Source organism: Periophthalmus magnuspinnatus, chromosome 2 (genome assembly GCF_009829125.3).
Source record: "Periophthalmus magnuspinnatus isolate fPerMag1 chromosome 2, fPerMag1.2.pri, whole genome shotgun sequence".
Taxonomy (NCBI): Eukaryota; Metazoa; Chordata; class Actinopteri; order Gobiiformes; family Gobiidae; genus Periophthalmus; species Periophthalmus magnuspinnatus.
Genome location: NC_047127.1, coordinates 3,359,402 through 3,379,228, shown reverse-complemented (window position 1 = coordinate 3,379,228; position 19,827 = coordinate 3,359,402). Strand labels below are relative to the sequence as shown.

The following is a 19,827-nucleotide window of genomic DNA, read 5'->3' as shown; positions in this document are numbered from 1 at the left end:
GCGGGAAGGGCTGTTACTTTCAACAACCTCGCTCCTGATTGGCTCTTTGGTTGCTATGATACTCGAAGTCGGAATTCCAAATATTGACCTCTGCTCCAAATTAGCCGCTATAACTGCTCTAGCCTCGGTTAGCTTCATTTGACTGGAGCTGAACGCCGTGGGTGACGTCACACTCGCTCAAGTCCACGTCTTTATACAGTCTATGTGTGGAACTAACGCAGAATTTGTTGGTACAGCTCCTCCCACCCCCAAGTTTTCACGTTTTTTAATCCTAACCTGCCGTGTGCTATAGCTACGTGTTCATCAGCGTCGTCGATAACGCTGCAAAACTTCGAAAGTGCCCCCGCGTGAGGACAGCAGCAGCACCACAAAATGATAGTCTATTTATAAATGATACTTTGTTTTAATATAACTCCTAATTTGAATATAATAGCCTGAAGCCGAGTCACCAGAAGCGCCGCCGCTGCTTGACATTCATGTTTTAATTTGCTTTCAAGGCTACGCAAGCTAAGCTAATTAGGCAGAAACAGCGTTGGCCTTCAAACTCGGGCATCTTGGGTAAAAAGTTGTAAAACGAGACGCGATCAAAGGAAAGTAAAATTTAAAAAAAATGAAAAAAAAGTTGTTGTAGGTAATTAGCAACATCCAACGCGTCGGATCTTTACCAGGCCGGTAGCGATGCGGCGGGAGATGTCGTCAAAACGCTGGTTAAGCTGCTCCACTTTGGGCCCCACTTGCGCCTGGCAGTTCTCCCCGCGCGTCGACATGAGCTCCTGGGCGAGGGCTCCCACCTCCTCCATCTTCTCCTTCGTCAGCTCCAGCTCCGCGCGTAACACCTGTACGACGACACACTCGGAGCATTGAATTGTGGGTAATGGTCGACGGATTCAAAAGCAATCAGGGACGTACTTAACAACGCAGCCAAAGATAAGTGGGTGATAATGAGTTTTGCTATTCCCAAAGCTAATAACACTGGAGTGATCATTATCGGTGTCTTCTATAATTAGACGAAGTGCGCTCGTGGAAAACATAATATTGACAAAAATCGGGTTTTGTTTTTGTTTTGTTTTTCTTTCGGTTGCCATGGAGAATTTCAGTTTTTTTTCTCGCTACTAAACTGTGTCGTTTGAACAGCATTATCTACCGTTCTTGGTCATTTTTCCACAACTTTTAGGGCAATCGAGGTAAATTTGCAGCTTTCTGGTCCAAAACGCCGAAGTTTGTGCTGATCTCGGCAATTTCAAGTAGTTGGCGACATCACACATGACTGCCGTGATTACAGGCCGGGTGTTTCTGATCACGAACACCTGGCTGCAGGGGCGGAGTTTGAAGCGTGGATACCTGTTCGACCAATCACACCGTTTCTCATATATTCAGACCCCGCCCCTCTATTTGAGATGTAGTTGTGGGCGGAGTTTAGGTGTTTAGTCGCACTTTAATGTATTTATCCAGGTTTGGGCACCAGCGTAAACTGTAAAAAAGCTTAGATATTGAACATTTTGGTGGCTCGGATATCGGTTTCCAAGATTTTGTTTCAATTGATGTCACATTTTGGTTTATAAATTGATGGAATAAGACGATTTACAGGACGATGTCGGCCCAAAACGCGTCATAGTGTTAAACTTGTATTTTTACAAAGCTGCACATTCAGACAAGTATTTATTTATTTATTTTATTTTATTTTTTTACCATAAACTGTTTGCGTTTAAAGGAAATAATGTCTGTGTGATCCCTCAGTCGTTCAGGTTTGATCCATAATAAAAGAAAAATGTAATTCTGGCAACTGGACCCAAAGTTTTAAGGTGAGCAAGGTAAGGTATAACAAGTAATATTATGAATGAATTTTATTTTGGTTGTTTTTTTATTTATTTATTTTAATTAAATGTACTTTTTTTTTTATTTTATTTCGTTCATTTATTTATTTTTATTTTTAATTTAATTCACTTTTTTATTTTAGTTTGTGTAATTTTTTATTTTGTTTATTTTTATTTATTTATTTTAATTAAATGTACATTTTTTATTTTATTATATTATTTATTTTTATTTTTATTTAATTTACTTTTTCATTTTATTTTGTGTAATTTTTTATTTAGTTTATTTTTATTTATTTATTTGGTTTATTTTTATTTATTTATTAATTATTACGTTGATTATTATTATTCTTTTATTTTTATTTTATTTTATTTTTATTTTTTTGGGGTTGATATCAGGAATCGGCAGAACCTTAAAGCCAAAGTACTGACACAGAAAAAAGGCAGTGGTATTACAGTATTATTACTTTTTGCTATTGTCATGTGAAAAGTATATATAACAGAACGTCTCTAAAGGTCTGTGTGGTCTGTGTTGAAATAGAGCAAAGGATTATGGTCTTTGTAGTCGCCTCTACTTTTTACATTTTCCCAGGCACCAGGATCTTTTCATATATGGTATAAATCCACATAATGTTGAGGTTTGATGTCGCAGTCTGATGTTATTCCCACACAGGATCATGATTTGACCTTCAGCACGGCGTCGTTGGGTCCCTGGCTGTCGATCTCGTCCATCTTCTTCTCTGCTCCATCGATCCACGTGTTCACTTCCTCAATCTGTCCATCGAGTTTCTGCATTTGTCTCTGATAATCCTACAGACAAAAACACACACTTTTAACAGGGGCATTTTAGTTTTCAGGATTCAAATATTCACCACCAGACTAAATTCAGGGGTTTGTTCTTTATTTTTACCACATTCTACATTTTATAAACACAGAAAACAAAATATATGAAGCCAGATATATGAACTGAGAGGGGGAGTACTGTACATGTGTGTAGTAATACTATATATGCTTGTAGTAGTACTGTACATGTGTGTAGTAGTAGTGTATATGTGTGTAGTGGTAGTGTACATATGTTTAGTATTAGTGTATGTGTGAGTGTAGTACTAGTGTACATGTGTGTAGTAGGGTATACGTGTGTTGTAGGGCTGTACATGTACTAGTACTGTACATGTGTGTAGTAGCAGTGTACATGTGTGTAGTAACAGTATAGATATATCTACCTGCAGTACATGTGTGTAGTAGCAGTATATATGTATATAGTAGTACTGTACATGTATGGAGTAGTACTGTACATGTATGCAGTAGCAGTGTACATGTATGGAGTAGTCATGTACATGTATGTAGTAGCAGTATATATGTATGTAGTAGTACTGTACATGTATGTAGTACTGTACATGTATGCAGTAGTACTGTACATGTATGCAGTAGTACTGTACATGTATGTAGTAGTACTGTACATGTATGTAGTAGCAGTATACATGTGTGTAGTAGTACTGTACATGTATGTAGTAGTACTGTACATGTATGCAGTAGCAGTCTACATGTATGTAGTAGCAGTATACATGTACACAGTAGCAGTATACATGTACACAGTAGCAGTATACATGTACACAGTAGCAGTATACATGTTCACAGTAGCAGTGTACATGTATGCAGTAGCAGTACATGTATGCAGTAGCAGTGTACATGTGTGTAGTAGTACTGTAGATGTATGTAGTAGCAGTGTATATGTATGCAGTAGCAGTACATGTATGCAGTAGCAGTGTACATGTATGCAGTAGCAGTATACATGCATGTAGTAGTACTTTAGATGTATGCAGTAGCAGTATACATGTACGAAGTAGCAGTACATGTACACAGTACTTACCAGCAGCAGGTTGAGCCACTCTTCTGCTCTGGAGGTGACTGCGATCCAGTTGCAGTGGAGGAGACTGACCTTGTCGTCCACCAGCCCCCCCTGACCCCTGAGCACCGCCTTCAGCGCCTCCGCCAGCTCCACCACGGCCTGGAGCTGCGGCTGCCTGCGCTCCGTCTCTGCGTGGATGGACTGGAGGAGGGAGGAGGTCACGTCATGGAGTTATTGAACCTGATATCAGTTTATATCATGTATTTCAGCAGTCACAGATTTAACAGGGTTTTATGTCAGATGCCCATCCGTTTGTAATCTGAATCTGCTGTTAGTGCTGGTTCTCGTTACCTGAGCCCACTCCACCTCCGCCTCGAGGTCACTGGGCATGCCGTCCACAGCCGAGCGCCGCGTTAGCTCTGCGTCAGTAGCGGCCAGCCACTCCGTCAGACTGTTCAGCTCCTTACGCAGTTTCCTCGACAACTTCAGACTCTTCTCCAGCTCCAGTTTACTCTCAGTCACCTACAAACACATCAGCATGTACTTAAACCTGCTCTTTGTCATGTATTTGAATATAAGTCCTGTACCTGTGCTCCGAGTTGATTGTAGAGCAGCTTCAGAGCGGTCACTCTGTCGTCCAGCTCTTTGGGCTGCTCCGTCTGCTGCTTCTGGACGATCTGCCTCCCTGTTTTTATCACTGTCTCGACTTCACCTTTGACCTCACTAAGGATTTTGTACAACTTCTGTAAATGCACATGCAAAAAGGTGGGGTCATTTAGGCAAAAGACATGCATTAATTCATTTATTTATTTATTTTATTTATTATTTGGAGAATAATTTATTATTTATGGATTGGTTTATTGTTTTATTATTTATTATATATATATTTATTTATTGTATTTAATTTCTTATTTTGTGATTTATTTATTTATTTATTGTTTTATTTATTTATTTTATTTATTATTTTGTGAATTATTTATTATTTATTGATTGATTGATTTATTGTTTTATTATTGTGTATTATATATTTATTTTATTATTGTATTTAATTTCTTATTTTGTGATTTACTTATTGTTTTATTTATTTAATTTTATTTATTATTTGGGGAATTATTTATTATTTATTATATTATTTATTTAATTTCTTATTTATTTATTTATTTTATTTCTTATTTATTTATTTTATTTCTTATTTATTTATACAGGGACGCCCAATGGGAGCTCTTTGACTCTCTTTTTAATGGGTGCCTTGTTTAAAATATAGAATAAATACAATCAAAAAACAACCAAAGCAAATAAGAATATATATAAATCCATTTAAAACATTAAAAACAGAAGGAAGTGTGAGTGTAAATGTTCATTACCAGATTATTGAATTGCATTTGTATCTGATTTTGCTTGTCCTTGAAAAATATAACATTTTTTTCACCATCTCAGTTTCATTTAACATTCAAAGTTACTATACGATTAAAACGTTTGATAGAAAGACACTTCTGTGGTTGAGCAAATGTGCAAAATGCCTTTTGCATAGACTTATATATTTATACACATGATTTAATAAGAAGATTGCAGGAAATGTTTGAAAAAAGACATTTAAAATAAGAAAAAGTGGTCAAAATAAATAAATCTACTATAATTCTATACTAAAGTTGCATTCACACTTTTGATCCTGTTCTGATCTTGGTTTATTTCTTGTTTTTTTCCCCATTTTCATCTAAACTCTCAAGTCTGAACTCGAGCCAACATTTTTTTTTACTACTTTCTGTTTATTCATATTGTGAGAATTTTCAAAAATAACTTCCTTTTGTGCAAATTTTACTTCCTTGCATCACATCTGCGCATCTTTACCCACCATGCACTGCTCCAGCTGCGACTGCACCACGTCCTGCTCCACGCTGCGGATGTCCAGCACCCCCACCTGCGCTTTAACCCCGGCCAGGATGCGCTCGCACTCGGACAGCCGCGCGTCGTAGTCCGCCGGCTTCTGGAACAGCCGGAATTTGGTCCAAACGTCTCCCAGCATTTTCTACAAACGCACAAACACAACTATTATAACAAAAATCTTCAAAATAACTTCACTTTATTGTAAATTTTCAAACCTGTGTCGCATCAATCTGCCCGAGAATCCTTTCCTTATCCTGATTCTTCTTCCTCATGTCATCTAAAGTCGTTTCATGCCCCGTTAGTTCAGTTTGAATTTTCTGAAAGCAAAAACAAACAAAAAGTCAAACTTGTGCAGAGGAAAACACATGCACTTCCCCTTTTGCGCCACCAGGGGGGAGTATCCTGCAAGGAGAGGCCTTTCACCAGCTCCACACTGATTTGGAGTGTTAAAGCGGCTGGTAATGACCATTCTAATCCGATCTGTCTCATCCACGCTCCCATCCTTCGCGCTGGTGGTCGGATACGCGTTTGTTTCTTCCCTCGAATCACGTTTTCGTCATCCGTCTCTGAATTCGTCGACTGCGCTGGCTTGAAATGAGTGATTAATTGCAGCAAAGTGGCTAAAAAAAAGCGGATACAGGGGCTTAATTAGAGCCTGGGAGCGGAGGGAAGCGCACGTACTCCCTCACGCCACGGGACGAACAAAAAAAAAAACAGTCTCTCCTGACTTTCTACGACATAATTAAATCCAGATGTAGCGGTTTGGGGACGTGAGCGGAGGTGATCGATACGAGGTGGAGAGAGGTAAAGTTTGGGGAGTCTCCGGAGCGCCGATTGAGTCCGGATGAGGAGCGATGTAAACAATGAAATGTGAATGAACTGGCTGGAGGAGGGATGATGGTTTCGGGTGGAGAAGTGTTTCGTTGGAGAGGAAAAGACGGGGATTTCGAGCGGTAAAAGTTTACAAAAAGCTTATGGGAAAATGACATGGTGTATTATAGTAGTGTAGTGTAAACAGTGGAGAAACAAGGCTGATACTCGCAAAACTTTCATGAAATAAATGAAATAATTGCTGAGAAAGTACCTCGTTTTAAGCCTGAATTTAAAGTCATGGGATATAACTTCCTAGAGGTCACGTAAAATGTATGATTCCATAAAAATAAAATGTTAAAAACCACATTTTGGAACGTTCTCCATGGACTTAGATATGTTTTACGTGAAAAAGTGGAAGTTTATTTGCCTAAAATCCAGAAAACACACTCATACGACCAATACTTTATGAATATTCTGGAGTCTGTTCATCAGGAGTCTGCTTGTTTTCAAATAGATGTGATTGACAGGTGGATTAGCCAATCAGGAACGAGCGTGGGCCAAGGGTATCGGAAAAAATAAAGGAAAAAAATATCGGAGAGGCTGAAAAACATGACGGATTTCTGTAGGATTAATGAGCGAAGCCTAAAATCTGTTAATCTGATGTGAGATATTTTAGATTTTATTGGTGAATCATAGTTGACCAATGAGCTCCTTCGTTTCAGATGTTGAAGATCTGATTGGACGATCACGTTTGCCCGGATTTGAGACGCAACGGACGACGTAAAAACCAGAGTGAGGTAAATCTGTAGAAAACGTACGGTGAGATATCGTTCTGGATTATAGCCAAATGGACAATATTTCAAATCGCGTGAGTCTTAAGCCAGATGAGTCAGGTTTGTGGAGATGCAAGCTCCCTCATGCTAAGAAGACATGTTTTTCAAAGTGCAATACTCTGGTCCCTCGTTTATCGCGGGGGTCACGTTCTAAAAATAACCCGAAATACTCGAAATCCGTGAAGTATCAGCTTTATTTTTTACAGTTATTCTCTATGTTTTGCAGCTGTAAAACCCCTCACCACACACTTTATACCAGGAGTGTATGTAAACTCGCGGCCCGTGAGATGATATTTTGCGGCCAGCAGTACAAGATAAAAGAAGATACCACCAAACCCACGTGTCACTCGTGGTGTGTACTCCCATCACAAAAGATTCAACAAATTACGACGTTTATCCATAAAATCCACAAGAATTGGCTCATTTCCTCATGTATTTTGAAAAGAGCGACGACGTTTGAGAAGATTTTAACAAAGCTTTTTTTTGTGGGAATACCTGATGATAATTTGAGTTTGAGACCAACTGATTTATACACTTTTACACTTTTTAAACTCTCTCAAAGTTCAAACCTTCGTCGGCGCCTTTGTCGGTGCAGAACGTTTCATCGACATTGTGGGAGGAGACTGATGGACAATGGTCTACAGTCCAACAGCCAATCAGGACGCAGAACACAATGCACGCTCAGACGCTGTAAAAAAGCATGAAAATAGCGATATAGCGAGGGACGACTGTAAACTGTACCAAAATGCAACAAAAAAAATCTATTTTCTGCCTAAAAAGTGACATACTCCATTTATTGACTTTTTTTAAACTGTCTAAGCCAAAGTCTACCTGAGCACTCCCGCATAATTACTTTATTTATTATTATTATTATTATTATTATTATTATTATTATTATTATTATTATTATTATTATTGTTGTCATTATTATTATTGTCATTATTATTTATGATTTTTTTTAAATTATTATTTAATATGTGATGCTCTTCTTATTTATTTACAGTCAAGATTTGTGTGACTATTTAATTTATTTATTTTTGTATTATCATTATTTTATATCATTCATTTATTTACTTTTTAAGTTTTAGTTCTTGTCATATAAAAAATAAAAAGGTGTGTGTGCATTTGCTGTTTTAAATGACAGTAATACTCACACACATCACACGCCAATAAAAATACGAAACAAAAAAGAAAAAAGTGACATACTGAGGCTTTAAAGCGTCTCGAATAAACTGCAGACACAAAACGCTCTAAGACGAATGGATGTATTTTCTATCAATAAATTAAACTCAAAAACGTGATGAGCCGTGGAGAACGCACACGTAAAGGTAGTCTGGGTTGTCTGAAATTGATCGAAGTCATTTTAACGAGTCCCTCACAACCGCGACGCACAACTGTACACAACAACAACACAACCGCTTTTATTTTGAAAGTTAATGAGGTAAAGGCGAAGCAATACCGATGACTGATTGGCTGTCGCGCGTTCACTCGCCGTTTAAAGCGAAGCCTGAACGCGTCCGGATTGTTTAACGTTTGTTTTATTTCAAATTGCAAAGAACGATCGCCAAAATACATTTACAAATTTGGATTTTCCGAGCCCGTGTCCACTCAAACCCGTTTTCCTACAAAGCCGAGACTCGAACGCTACGAACTTGAGCTTCCTGCGGGATCTGCTGCGCGTCGATGTGGTCGGCCAGGTACGCGGTCAGGTGGCGGTCGGTGCTCGCCAAAGACTCCTGGATGTCCCTCAGAGCTCTGTCGTTCTCCTGAGCCCGTCTGATGTTCTCCTCCAGCTCCTTCTTCCGTTGCGCTGCCTGGAAAACGCACAAAAACATTTTATTAAAAGCAGGAAGTCGCCCAGCGGTTTGTGCGGCGTTGTTAAAGCGTTTCGAGAATTTTAAAAGCATAAAAGCCTCTCCTGACAACATGGATTCTTGGTTAGTGCAGTCTTGGAAAACGAGTGGTTGATGTTGGTGTAATTGGGCCAAAAACGAGCTAATTTTAGACACAGGAGAAAGAGTCGGTAGCAACTAAGCTAGCAATTTACAAATTAATTAAAGGGCTCATATCACGCTGTTTTCTGATCGATGTTCTAATGTTGTTTCCTCGTCACAAACAGACCTGGAGTTGTGTTTTTTTTGTTTAATTTAACACCAAAAAACCTGCATATTTAGCCTGTGTTCTTCTCGCAAACCGAAAACGCTCTGTTCCACCTTGTGATGTCATCAAGTGGTGATACAGGAAGTGCTCCACTGTGTTTTTAAACTCCACACACCTTCATTTCTAGAAAAAAAAAAGGATAATTTCAGCCCCAGAATTCACAATCGCTACTGAACTTAAGATAAAAAGGAGCTGTTAACGTGGAAACTACCACTTCGTGACATCACAAGGTGGAACAGAGCGTTTTTTCAAGATAAAAACGTAGCAACAATCACTTAAGAAAGGTAACATGGAGACACTTTGCCTAAATGTCCACCAGTTTGACCTTTAACCTGTCCATTTTGATGAAGACGAGCAGATTGCACTACCAGGCTTCAAGCTTCAAGCCAGATCTGTGGAGAGGCGAGTCTGCTCAGAGTAAAAGTACATGTTTTTCAAGGTATCGTCGCGCAATAAAAACAACTGTAATACAAAAAAAGAGTAGATGGATGCGTTAATGCCAGAGTGTGGAACATCCCTGGTGTAGGAACAATGGTGATAGACCCGACCGCCCACCGGAAAAGTTCCACAATGCACATTTAACTTGAGATTAGCATATTTTTATTGATTTATTTTTGTAGTTGCATCTATTAACTATATTTAAATCACAGTTACATAAGTACAAACTCACTGCTGCGTCGGGAACGTTCAGGAACAAAGGTCTCGGCGGCTTCTCCCTCATCTCTCCTGTCCTATCACCACGGCGACCGCACCATCCCACCATTTTTGTCACTTTACCTCTTCACTTCCTCCTGTCCTGAGCAGGGGGCGGGGTCTGACGCTTCAAATCCACCAATCGGATCACTTAGGGCTCGTGACGCCGGTCTCGCTGCAGTCGGTGTGGTCCCAGGACTAAGAGTTAATCCCAGACAAGGAGATAATACGGCTAAATTTAACCTTGAGCCCGTGTAAAGCTCGTCTGAGAACCTTAGGCTAACGCGCTCGCATTTATATCCATCGCTTCGTGTTTGAAAATTAAACGTATTTATATTATATTCACCCAAAACATCGATAACAACGATTCCCGCGGCGATATATTTCATTTCTCCACATATTTTTTTGCTTTTACTCGCTGCTTCACGGGTCGAGAGATAGAGCGCGGTTTGTGTTTTTTTACGCTAACGCCGCGAGCTAGCGTTGGTTTTCAGCCGTTTCAGGACGCCAGAATTAAAAACGGCGACGTCACGCTACTTTGATCTGAATTACAAACGTATTCTTTGCGCTGCGTCCCGGATAAGTGAGTTTTATCTGCAGACTGGAACATCGATACAGTGAGATTAAACGCCGCTACTGTCTCTGGCGTTAGCGGCGGCCCTCGCATTCTAAGCTAGCAGAAGAGAGAGATAAGTGGTGACGTGTTAACCGGAGGAGTTTATATTTGATAAGAAGCAGCCTTTATGGGAATACATAATAAATGGGTTTTTATGGCTAACCTTGATTCAAATCGCACTTGGCGGCGTGCTGGGAAAAGCAGCGGCGGCGGCAGAATACTGAAGCGCTAACGTACAGACATGTCCGTTTAAGCTAATGTCAGATGTGCCGACCATTTTTGATATGAAGTATTTATTATTTTAGTAATAAGGGGGGAAAAAAGTATTGTAGAAGTATTTAAAGGCACATACTACGACATTTTAGATTTAGACCTGCTTTCATGTTGGTTTAGTCCTGGTTTAGTTCTAGTTTAGTTCTGGTTTAGTTCTAGTTTAGTTCTGGTTTAGTTCTGGTTTAGTCCTGGTTTAGTTCTGGTTTAGTTCTGGTTTAGTTCTAGTTTAGTTCTGGTTTAGTTCTAGTTTAGTCCTGGTCTAGTCCTGGTTTAGTCCTAGTTTAGTCCTGGTTTAGTCCTGGTTTAGTCCTCATTCAGTCCTCATTTAGTCTTTGTTTAGTCTTGGTTTAGTTCTAGTTTAGTCCTGGTTTAGTCCTGGTTTAGTTCTAGTTTAGTCCTGGTTTAGTTCTAGTTTATTCCTCGTTTAGATCTAGTTTAGTCCTTGTTTAGTCCTAGTTTGGTCCTGGTTTAGTCCTGGTTTAGTCCTCGTTTAGTTCTAGTTTAGTCCTGGTCTAGTCCTGGTTTAGTCCAGGTTTTGTTCTGGTTTAGTCCTAGTTTAGTCTTAGTTTAGTCCTAGTTTAGTCCTGGCCTAGTCCTGGTCTAGTCCTAGTTTAGGTCTGGTCTAGTCCTGGTTTAGTCCAGGTTTAGTCCAGGTTTAGTTCTAGTTTAGTCCTGGTTTAGTCCAGGTTTAGTTCTAGTTTAGTCCTGGTTTAGTCCAGGTTTAGTCCTGGTTTAGTCCTGGTTTAGTCCAGGTTTAGTCCAGGTTTAGTCCAGGTTTAGTTCTAGTTTAGTCCTGGTTTAGTCCAGGTTTAGTCCAGGTTTAGTACTTTCTATCTGGTTAAAAAGAGGATAAAAAGTATTCTAAAAGTATTTAAAGACTGCACTAAAGGTAAAAATGACTTGAAAACTACCACTTGATGACATCACAAGGTGGAACGGAGCATTTTGAGCTTTGGAGATGTAACAGACTAATAATAAAGGATTAAAAACACAACTCTGGGTCTGTTTTTGATGAGAAAACAGCATTAAAACATGACTAAAACCTCACAGGTTGCTAGGTTAAAGCAAATCTCCATAATACAACTTTATTTGTTTTTGCTAAACTATATCATCAAAACCAAAACACTTTTTCGTCTGTAAAGTTTGCGAGCGACGACGGCAGGGTGTAATTTTCATCCCCAAAATGTGCGAAATAATTAGGACATTCAGTGGACGAGGTCTGATGATGGTATTTACTCCGAGCTCTGACTCACTCCTCAAACTTCTAAAAAACGAAATAACGTAAACTCTTTTTTTGACGGACAAAGATGAGATTTCGTTTGTGTTTTTCCTCCATATTTTACTCACGGTCTTGTCTTCTCCTTTGTATCTGACGGACAAACACGGCGCCGAACCCACAGCTCGTAACTGCGGCATTTTCGTTAAGATTTTCAGCAAAAATAATTTAAAAAAAACCACTCAAATATAATGTTAAATGTAAGTGTTGGCTCGTCTGAACGCAAACACAATGAGAGGATTATACGGCTCAGACCATGACACGTGCGATTTGTCACTATGGATCACTGTGATAGAGAGAGGAGGAGATGGAGGGAGAGGAGAGACGGAGAGGAGGAGGTCAAGGAAAGGAGAGGTTTGAATTGAGCTGAAATAGAAAGAGAAAGAGAGAAAGAGACGGAGTGGATTTGAAAAGACACTTGAGTTTTAAAGGGACATAAAGGTTTGAGTGTAAATGTTTGTGTTTGAGTGGAGTGTTCAGTTTGACCCGATGAAGATATGAGTGATACGACTCCCACGGGCCCGGTTTAGACCGGGTTTAGACCGGGTTTAGACTGGGTTTAGACTGGGTTTAGACTGGGTTTAGACTGGGTTTAGACCGGGTTTAGACCGGGTTTAGACCGGGTTTAGACCGGGTTTAGACCCGGTTTAGACCGGGTTTAGACCCGGTTTAGACCCGGTTTAGACCCGGTTTAGACCGGGTTTAGACCCGGTTTAGACCCGGTTTAGACCCGGTTTAGACCGGGTTTAGACCGGGTTTAGACCGGGTTTAGACCCGGTTTAGACCGGGTTTAGACCCGGTTTAGACACGGTTTAGACACGGTTTAGCCCTGGTTCAGTCCTGGTTTAGACCTGATTTAGTCTTGGTTTAGACCTGGTTTAATCCTGGTTTAGACCTGGTTTAGTCCTGGTTTAGACCTGGTTTAATCCTGGTTTAGACCTGGTTTAGTCCTGGTTTAGACCTGGTTTAGTCCTGGTTTAATCCTGGTTTAGTCCTGGTTTAGTTCTGATTTAGTCCTGGTTTAGTCCTGGTTTAGTCCTGGTTTAGTCCTGGTTTAGTCCTGGTTTAGACCTGGTTTAGACCTGGTTTAGACCTGGTTCAGTCCTGGTTCAGTCCTGGTTCAGTCCTAGTTTAGTCCTGGTTTAGACCTGGTTTAGTCCTGGTTTAGTCTTGGTTTAGACCTGGTTTAGTCCTGGTTTAGTCCTGGTTTAGACCTGGTTTAGCCCTGGTTTAGTCCTGGTTTAGTCCTGGTTTAGTCCTGGTTTAGTCCTGGTTTAGTCCTGGTTTATCATGCTAGTTGTCGTTATCTTTACTGTCACATCTAAACTCCGCTCTGGTTCTTTAATAATTCAGGATGGATAAGTTCATGTTTTTAAGAACGTTCAAATCAGGAACCGTAACTTTAAACTCACTTTTCAAACTAGATCCAGTATTTTTTTTGTCAAGGAAATATTAAAGTAAATTAGTATGTGCAGATCCAAATTCACTCTAAAATTAAACACGAGTCTGAATTTAAACTCCTCTAGAACATGATTTACGCTAGTATCAAGGAACACGCTAATACGCCGACATTAGCGTGTTCTCAGTCGCCGTTTCTTACCCGGGCCATGAGCTCGTCCCATCTCGTGTTGAAAGCGTCGAGTTTCTGTTGGATGAGTTCGTCCAGGACCCCTCCGTCCATCAGGGTCTGGGCCAGCTCTCGGATCTGGTTCCTGTTGTCCTCCGGGTGCTGCAGAAGAACCTCCAGACCCTGAACACACGTCACACGTCACAAAGATCCATCATTTTCAAGAACTCGGAGCGACTCAAAGCATCATTTTGAACTAAAACGAAGAAGTAGATGTTATAACAGCTTGAATAAAGATTTGAACATTATGCAAATTAAAATGGCGGCGGATTAGCATTTAGCATTAGCCGCTGCCCGTCCTCTTAAAAGTCTCACGTTTTATCAATGAGAAGCGGGATGGTATTAGCATTTTAGCAACTATCGGCTAGCCTGGGAATGTTTTGGTACGTTTCCTTTAGGGATGTAACGATACAAAAAACTCACTATCCCATGTTGTCACGATGTTTTTTTCAGAGTGCGATGTCAATTTTGTAACGTTTTGTTCCGTTTTTCAAAAGCTCGGTGCTGTTTTACCGTCATATTCCGGAGAATTATGATAGAAAAGTGCTTTGTAACTGTTATTTCTTCATTCTGTCTGCGCTGAAATGGAGCAAAGGATCATGGTCTATGTAGTTCCCTCTGTTCTTTTAGCCGTTGCTGCAAAAAAACAACATTTAACAGTCCTATATTACACGAAATGGACTTGTGTGAGCTTTAAGTCGTGTTATAATGTTTGAGTAACGCTTTATTATTAGTCTGTCTACATCTCCAAACCTCAAAATGCTCCGTTCCACCTTGTGATGTCATCAAGTGTTAGTTTTCAAGTTAACAGCTACTTTTTTACCTTTAGTTCAGAAACGTTTGGCAATTCAAGAGCTGAAATGATCCAAATGATTCTAGAAATGAAGGTGTGTGGAGTTTGAAAACACAGTGGAGCACTTCCTGTATCACCACATGATGACATCACAAGGTGGAACAGAGTTTTCAGTTTGAGAGAAGAACTCAGCCTAAATATGCAGGGTTTTTTGTGTTAAAACATGTGAATGAAACAAAACAGAACTCCAGGTCTGTTTTTGAGGAGGTAACGACATTATAACATGACTTAACGCTCACAAGAGTCAATTTTACGTCCATTTCCAAACCTCTAAATGCTCCGTTCCACCTTGTGACGTCATGAAGTGGTAGTTTTCAAGTTAAACAGCTACATTTTTTATCTTCAGTTCAGTACAGATTGGCAATTCCAGAGCTGAAACTATCGAAATGATTCTGTAAATGAAGGTGTGTGGGAGTTTAAACACACAGCGGAGCACTTCCTGTATCACCACATGATGACATCACAAGGTGGAACAGAGCGTTTTCAGTTTGAAAGAAGAACTCGGCTTCTGTTTGTGACGAGGAAACAACATTAGAACATCAGATAAGTAGAAATAGAACAATATGAGCCCTTTAAGTTCGATATCATGATATTTCCGTTACTGTTACATCTCTACTTTCAATAATACAATTTTGCGCGTGTTATGTTCTATTTAAAATGCATTTCCGAGCGTATTCCGTCTATATCTTTATTTTTGGTAAGTGCCGGTTCAAATTACAGCTCTACTATTTGACTTAAAGGTAAAAAATATCTTCTAAGAAACGAGCATCATACATTCCCTTTGAAATGTTTTCGCCTCCGTTCACCCCCACATCAGTCTTGATTTCTCAGAGTGTGTTTCCATCAGCGTTGATAAGAGGAAGAGGTTTTCTTATTTTAAAATGGCAAATATAAAAACATTGCATTTCGTGAGTATTGTATTTGGAGAAGATTGCGGTCTAGACAAAAAGTAAATATGGTTTTTTTTTTGATGGCAGGCTTCATAAATCGCTCAAAAAGTTCAATCAAAAACAGCCAATAAGGAGTTTTAATTAAAGTGGACGTATCACGATGTTTTCTGATCTGTTTTAATGTTGTTTCCTCATCAAAAACAGACCTGGAGTTGTGTTTTTGTTTTGTTTACACATGTTTAACAGACGAAAAAACGTGCAGATTTAAGCCGAGTTCTTCTCCCAAACTGAAAACGCTCCGTTCCACCTTGTGATGTCATCATGTGGTGATACAGGAAGTGCTCCGCTGTGTCTTTAAACTCCACGGACGTTCATTTCTAGAATCATTTGGTTAATAATTTCATCACAAACAGACCTGGAGTTGTGTTTTTTTCAGGCTGAGTTCTTCTCTGGAACAGAAAACACTCTGTTCCACCTTGTGATGTCATCGTGTGGTGATACAGGAAGTGCTCCGCCGTGTCTTTAAACTCCACACACCTTCACTAGAATCATAATTTTGATGATTTCAGCCCTGGAATTGCCAATCTCTACTGAAATAAACGGTAAAAAAGTAGAAGTTAACTTGAAAACGACCACTTTATGACATCACAAGGTGGAATTGCTGTATTTGTGCACAGAGAGTGGACACTACAAACTTACTCTGAGGTCTGTGATCAAAATATCCCTGGTGTAAACGTTGGCCTTGAATGTTTAATACTTCTTAAAATGAGAAAAGTTGAACACAATGACTTAAATTTTACTTTTTACTTCAAATTTATAATCCTGAGCTTTTAAATCTAGTAAAATGTTTTGAACTTCCTGTAAACGTGCTTGAAGTTGAGCTGTTCTAATTGATTCATGCAAGTTGGATTATTCATTGTCCTGTGTTTGAATATTAAAAAAAAACAGAAAAAAACCCCATAATACTTCTTTAAAGGTCTCATTTTAAAGAGCTGTTTTCTGATGTTCTAATGTTGTCTCCTCCTCAAAAACAGACCTAGAGTTGTGCTTTTTTTTGTTTCATTCACACACGTTTAACACACAAACCCGGCATAATTAGGCTTAGTGCTTTTCTGAAACGGAAAACGCTCTGTTCCACCTTGTGATGTCATCAAGTGGTGATACAGGAAGTGCTCCGTTGTGTTTTTAAACTCCACACACCTTCATTTCTTAGAATCATTTGGATCATTTCAGCTCTGGAGTTGCCACTTATCTCTACTGAACTAAATGGTTAAAAAAAAAAAGTAGATGTTAACTTGAAAACGAACACTTTATGACATCACAAGGTGGAACAGAGCATTTTAAACTTTGGAGATATAGATGTGAATGAAACAAAACACAACTCCAGGTCTGTTTTTGAGGAGGAAACATTATTATAACACTGTTTAAAGCTCACAACAGTCAATTTTGTGTAATATAAGACTTTTAATATTTGTTTTTGAGTATACTGTAGTAGATTCAGTACAAAAACAGGGTCTCGACCAGTATTTCAGTTTTAAAGAGGAGGTATTTTACTACTGTTGTGTGTTAGCAGTTAGTATCAAATATATTTAGATCACAGTGTTTCCTTTTATCGTTCTGAAAATGCTATATTCACCGAAAAAACCAACCTATTAACATGTTTTATAAGGTTCCGTTTGGATTGGGTGGCACAGTTAACCATAAGGAGAGTTTAAATAGGGCCTGGGAGAGATCACTAGATTACTCAAACACGCATTGATGACATGTAAAACCACTTCAGACGTGTTTTTGATGAAGGAACAGCGTTAGAACATGGAAGAAAGCGCCAAAAAGTTGACATATTTTGCATAATACTTCCTCTTTAGCCTTTTAAAAATGAGTTATTAGTTAATTTCATTTGGCAACGGTGGAAGAGTGGGTTGGATTTTTGTCGGTCAGCAGGAGGATAACTGGTTCAAACCTTGTTGTGCCCCTCAGCAACACACTCCATCCATATTCTTCACAGCTAAACTCCACAGAAACCCGTCAATGTTCATGAAATACAGTTGAAACCAGAAATTGACATATAAAACTATATTAAAAAAGACACATATGCTTTTTTTTCTCACTGTCTGACATGAAATCAGACGAAACTTTCCCTGTTTTAGGTCAATTAGGATTAATAAAATAATTTCTATTTACTAAATGCCAGAAAAAAAAGTGAAATAATTTTTTTTGAGATATTTTTTCATTACTTTTTTGCATTTAAACAACCTGGGCCTGGGCACATATGCTTTTTTTTCTCACTGTCTGACATGAAATCAAACTAAACCTTTTCTGTTTTAGGTCAATTTGGATTAACAAACTTATTTCTATTTGCTAAATGCCAGAATAATAACAGAAATAATTTTTTTTAGACATTTTTTCATTACTTTTTTGCATTTAAACAACCTGGGCTTATGATGTCATGTCTTTGGAAGCTTCTGATTGGTTTATTGCCAACATTTGTGTTAATGCAAATATTTATATATAAAAAATATATTAAAAAGACACATACGCTTTTTTTTCTCACTGTCGGACATGAAATCAGACTAAACCTTTTCTGTTTTAGGTCAATTAGGATTAACAAAATAATTTCTATTTACTAAATGCCAGAAAAAAAAGTGAAATAATTTTTTTTGAGATATTTTTTCATTACTTTTTGCATTTAAACAACCTGGGCTTATGATGTCATGTCTTTGGAAGCTTCTGATTGGTTTATCGCCGACATTTGAGTTAATTAGAGACACTGATTGGCCCGTGCATCATTTTCAAAGTATTCCTCCCATCACTGCAAATAAATGTGACGGATCCTCTGGAAAACCAACAGTTTTATTCGATCCGGTCACACGTGTTAAGGCCGATTCCCAACTCACTTCCAGCGCCTCCTGCAGCTCCTCCGGCCTCCCCTCCAGACTATCGGTTTCATCCAATTTCTGCTCCAACTGATCCAGGAAGAGATTTTCTTGCTCTAAGTAGGAAAGCAGCTCGCACCAGCACGCCCACACTTCCTGCAAAAACCATCACAACGTTCAAAGCATTAGACTGTGTGAGTGTTAGCAAAACAAGCTAACTTTTTATTTTTTTTTTGGAGATAAATTTGAAGCGACACAACACCAGTCACGCCGTTTATTTTGCCGTTTCTGGATAGCATTGTCTACGCCACATCTGTTCCCCGCCAAGATGTTTAATGAGTCGGCTTCCTATGTGCAAATGAGGAACAGTTTGTGCGATGACTTGATAGATTTGCAAAGTGTTTCGAAACAAGTAGCGCTGTCGTCCCGTCAGGCAAATCCAGAAAAATATCTCTGGATTTTTTATATAAATTGATATTTGTACAGTCTATGGACACAAAACAACGTGAGGATCAGACTAAGAAGTGGACTGAGTGAGTTTGACGTCACCCACAGCGTCCCGCGGCAGTCAAATGAAGCTAATCGAAGCTAGCAGTTATAGCGGCGAATTTGAGCGGCGTTCCATATTTGAAATTCCAACTGAGAGCATCATAGCAACCAAAGAGCCAATCCGGAGCGAGGCTGTTGAAGGAAACGGTGCTGACTCCCTGCACCGCTGGTTTAGCTTAGCAACGCTGTCAATCAAACCTGTTGCTAACGCTAGCGGGAGCGACGTTGGAGAAAGAAGGCGCCTGATTTGTCTGTTATTAATGTTCATATCTTGATTTACAGACAAAATAGCTAAATAAAAACCTCAGGATCATGTAGAGAGGGTTAATACGAACATTTAAGACCAAAATGACGAGTTTTTCAATAGAAAGTGAATTGGAGCCAGAGTCGATGTAGCCGGAAGTGTGCACATGATCACTTCCTGTTTGGACCGTGGCGGCTAACAGGTTAGCTATGTCCATTTATACATACAGTCTATGTTTTGCGTCTCAAGCCCGGTCAAACGAGATCGTCCAATCAGATCCGTTGTTTTTTAAAGTGACACGTGTGAAACGAAGCAGCTCATTGGTCGCCTACGATTTTACAAATAAAATCAAATCCATTTAAACGCGCTGTACTTGATTTTTACAGACCTACGAAGGCGAAAAAAACAGAACTGGGGTCTGATGAGCGTCAGCATCAGGCGTCTTAACCCGGCGTTCGGTTCATCCCGCAACGCCAGTTCCCATGTAAAGTTTGAGGACGGGTTATTTTAAACGTCTTGGTCGACAGTTACTCCTCGCTAACCTTAAGCTTTCCAAACTTCCAAATAATTCACCGCAATGAGT

The 19,827-nt window shown here is 39.3% G+C and overlaps 1 protein-coding gene across 13 annotated transcripts in view; it reads right to left on the bottom strand.

The window, feature by feature from the left end:
- Positions 1 to 19,827, bottom strand: part of dmd (dystrophin) — a 500,656-nt gene that overhangs the window by 164,935 nt on the left and 315,894 nt on the right. For all 13 annotated transcript variants that reach the window (XM_055226238.1, XM_055226248.1, XM_055226250.1 and 10 more), the window contains 10 exons: positions 18,473 to 18,607; positions 13,809 to 13,958; positions 8,843 to 9,004; positions 5,760 to 5,861; positions 5,513 to 5,686; positions 4,248 to 4,403; positions 4,012 to 4,182; positions 3,682 to 3,861; positions 2,499 to 2,621; positions 666 to 836 (listed from right to left, as the gene is read on the bottom strand). In XM_055226238.1, the coding sequence (XP_055082213.1) occupies positions 666 to 836; positions 2,499 to 2,621; positions 3,682 to 3,861; positions 4,012 to 4,182; positions 4,248 to 4,403; positions 5,513 to 5,686; positions 5,760 to 5,861; positions 8,843 to 9,004; positions 13,809 to 13,958; positions 18,473 to 18,607 (1,524 nt within the window). The remainder of the gene's footprint in view (positions 1 to 665; positions 837 to 2,498; positions 2,622 to 3,681; positions 3,862 to 4,011; positions 4,183 to 4,247; positions 4,404 to 5,512; positions 5,687 to 5,759; positions 5,862 to 8,842; positions 9,005 to 13,808; positions 13,959 to 18,472; positions 18,608 to 19,827) is intronic.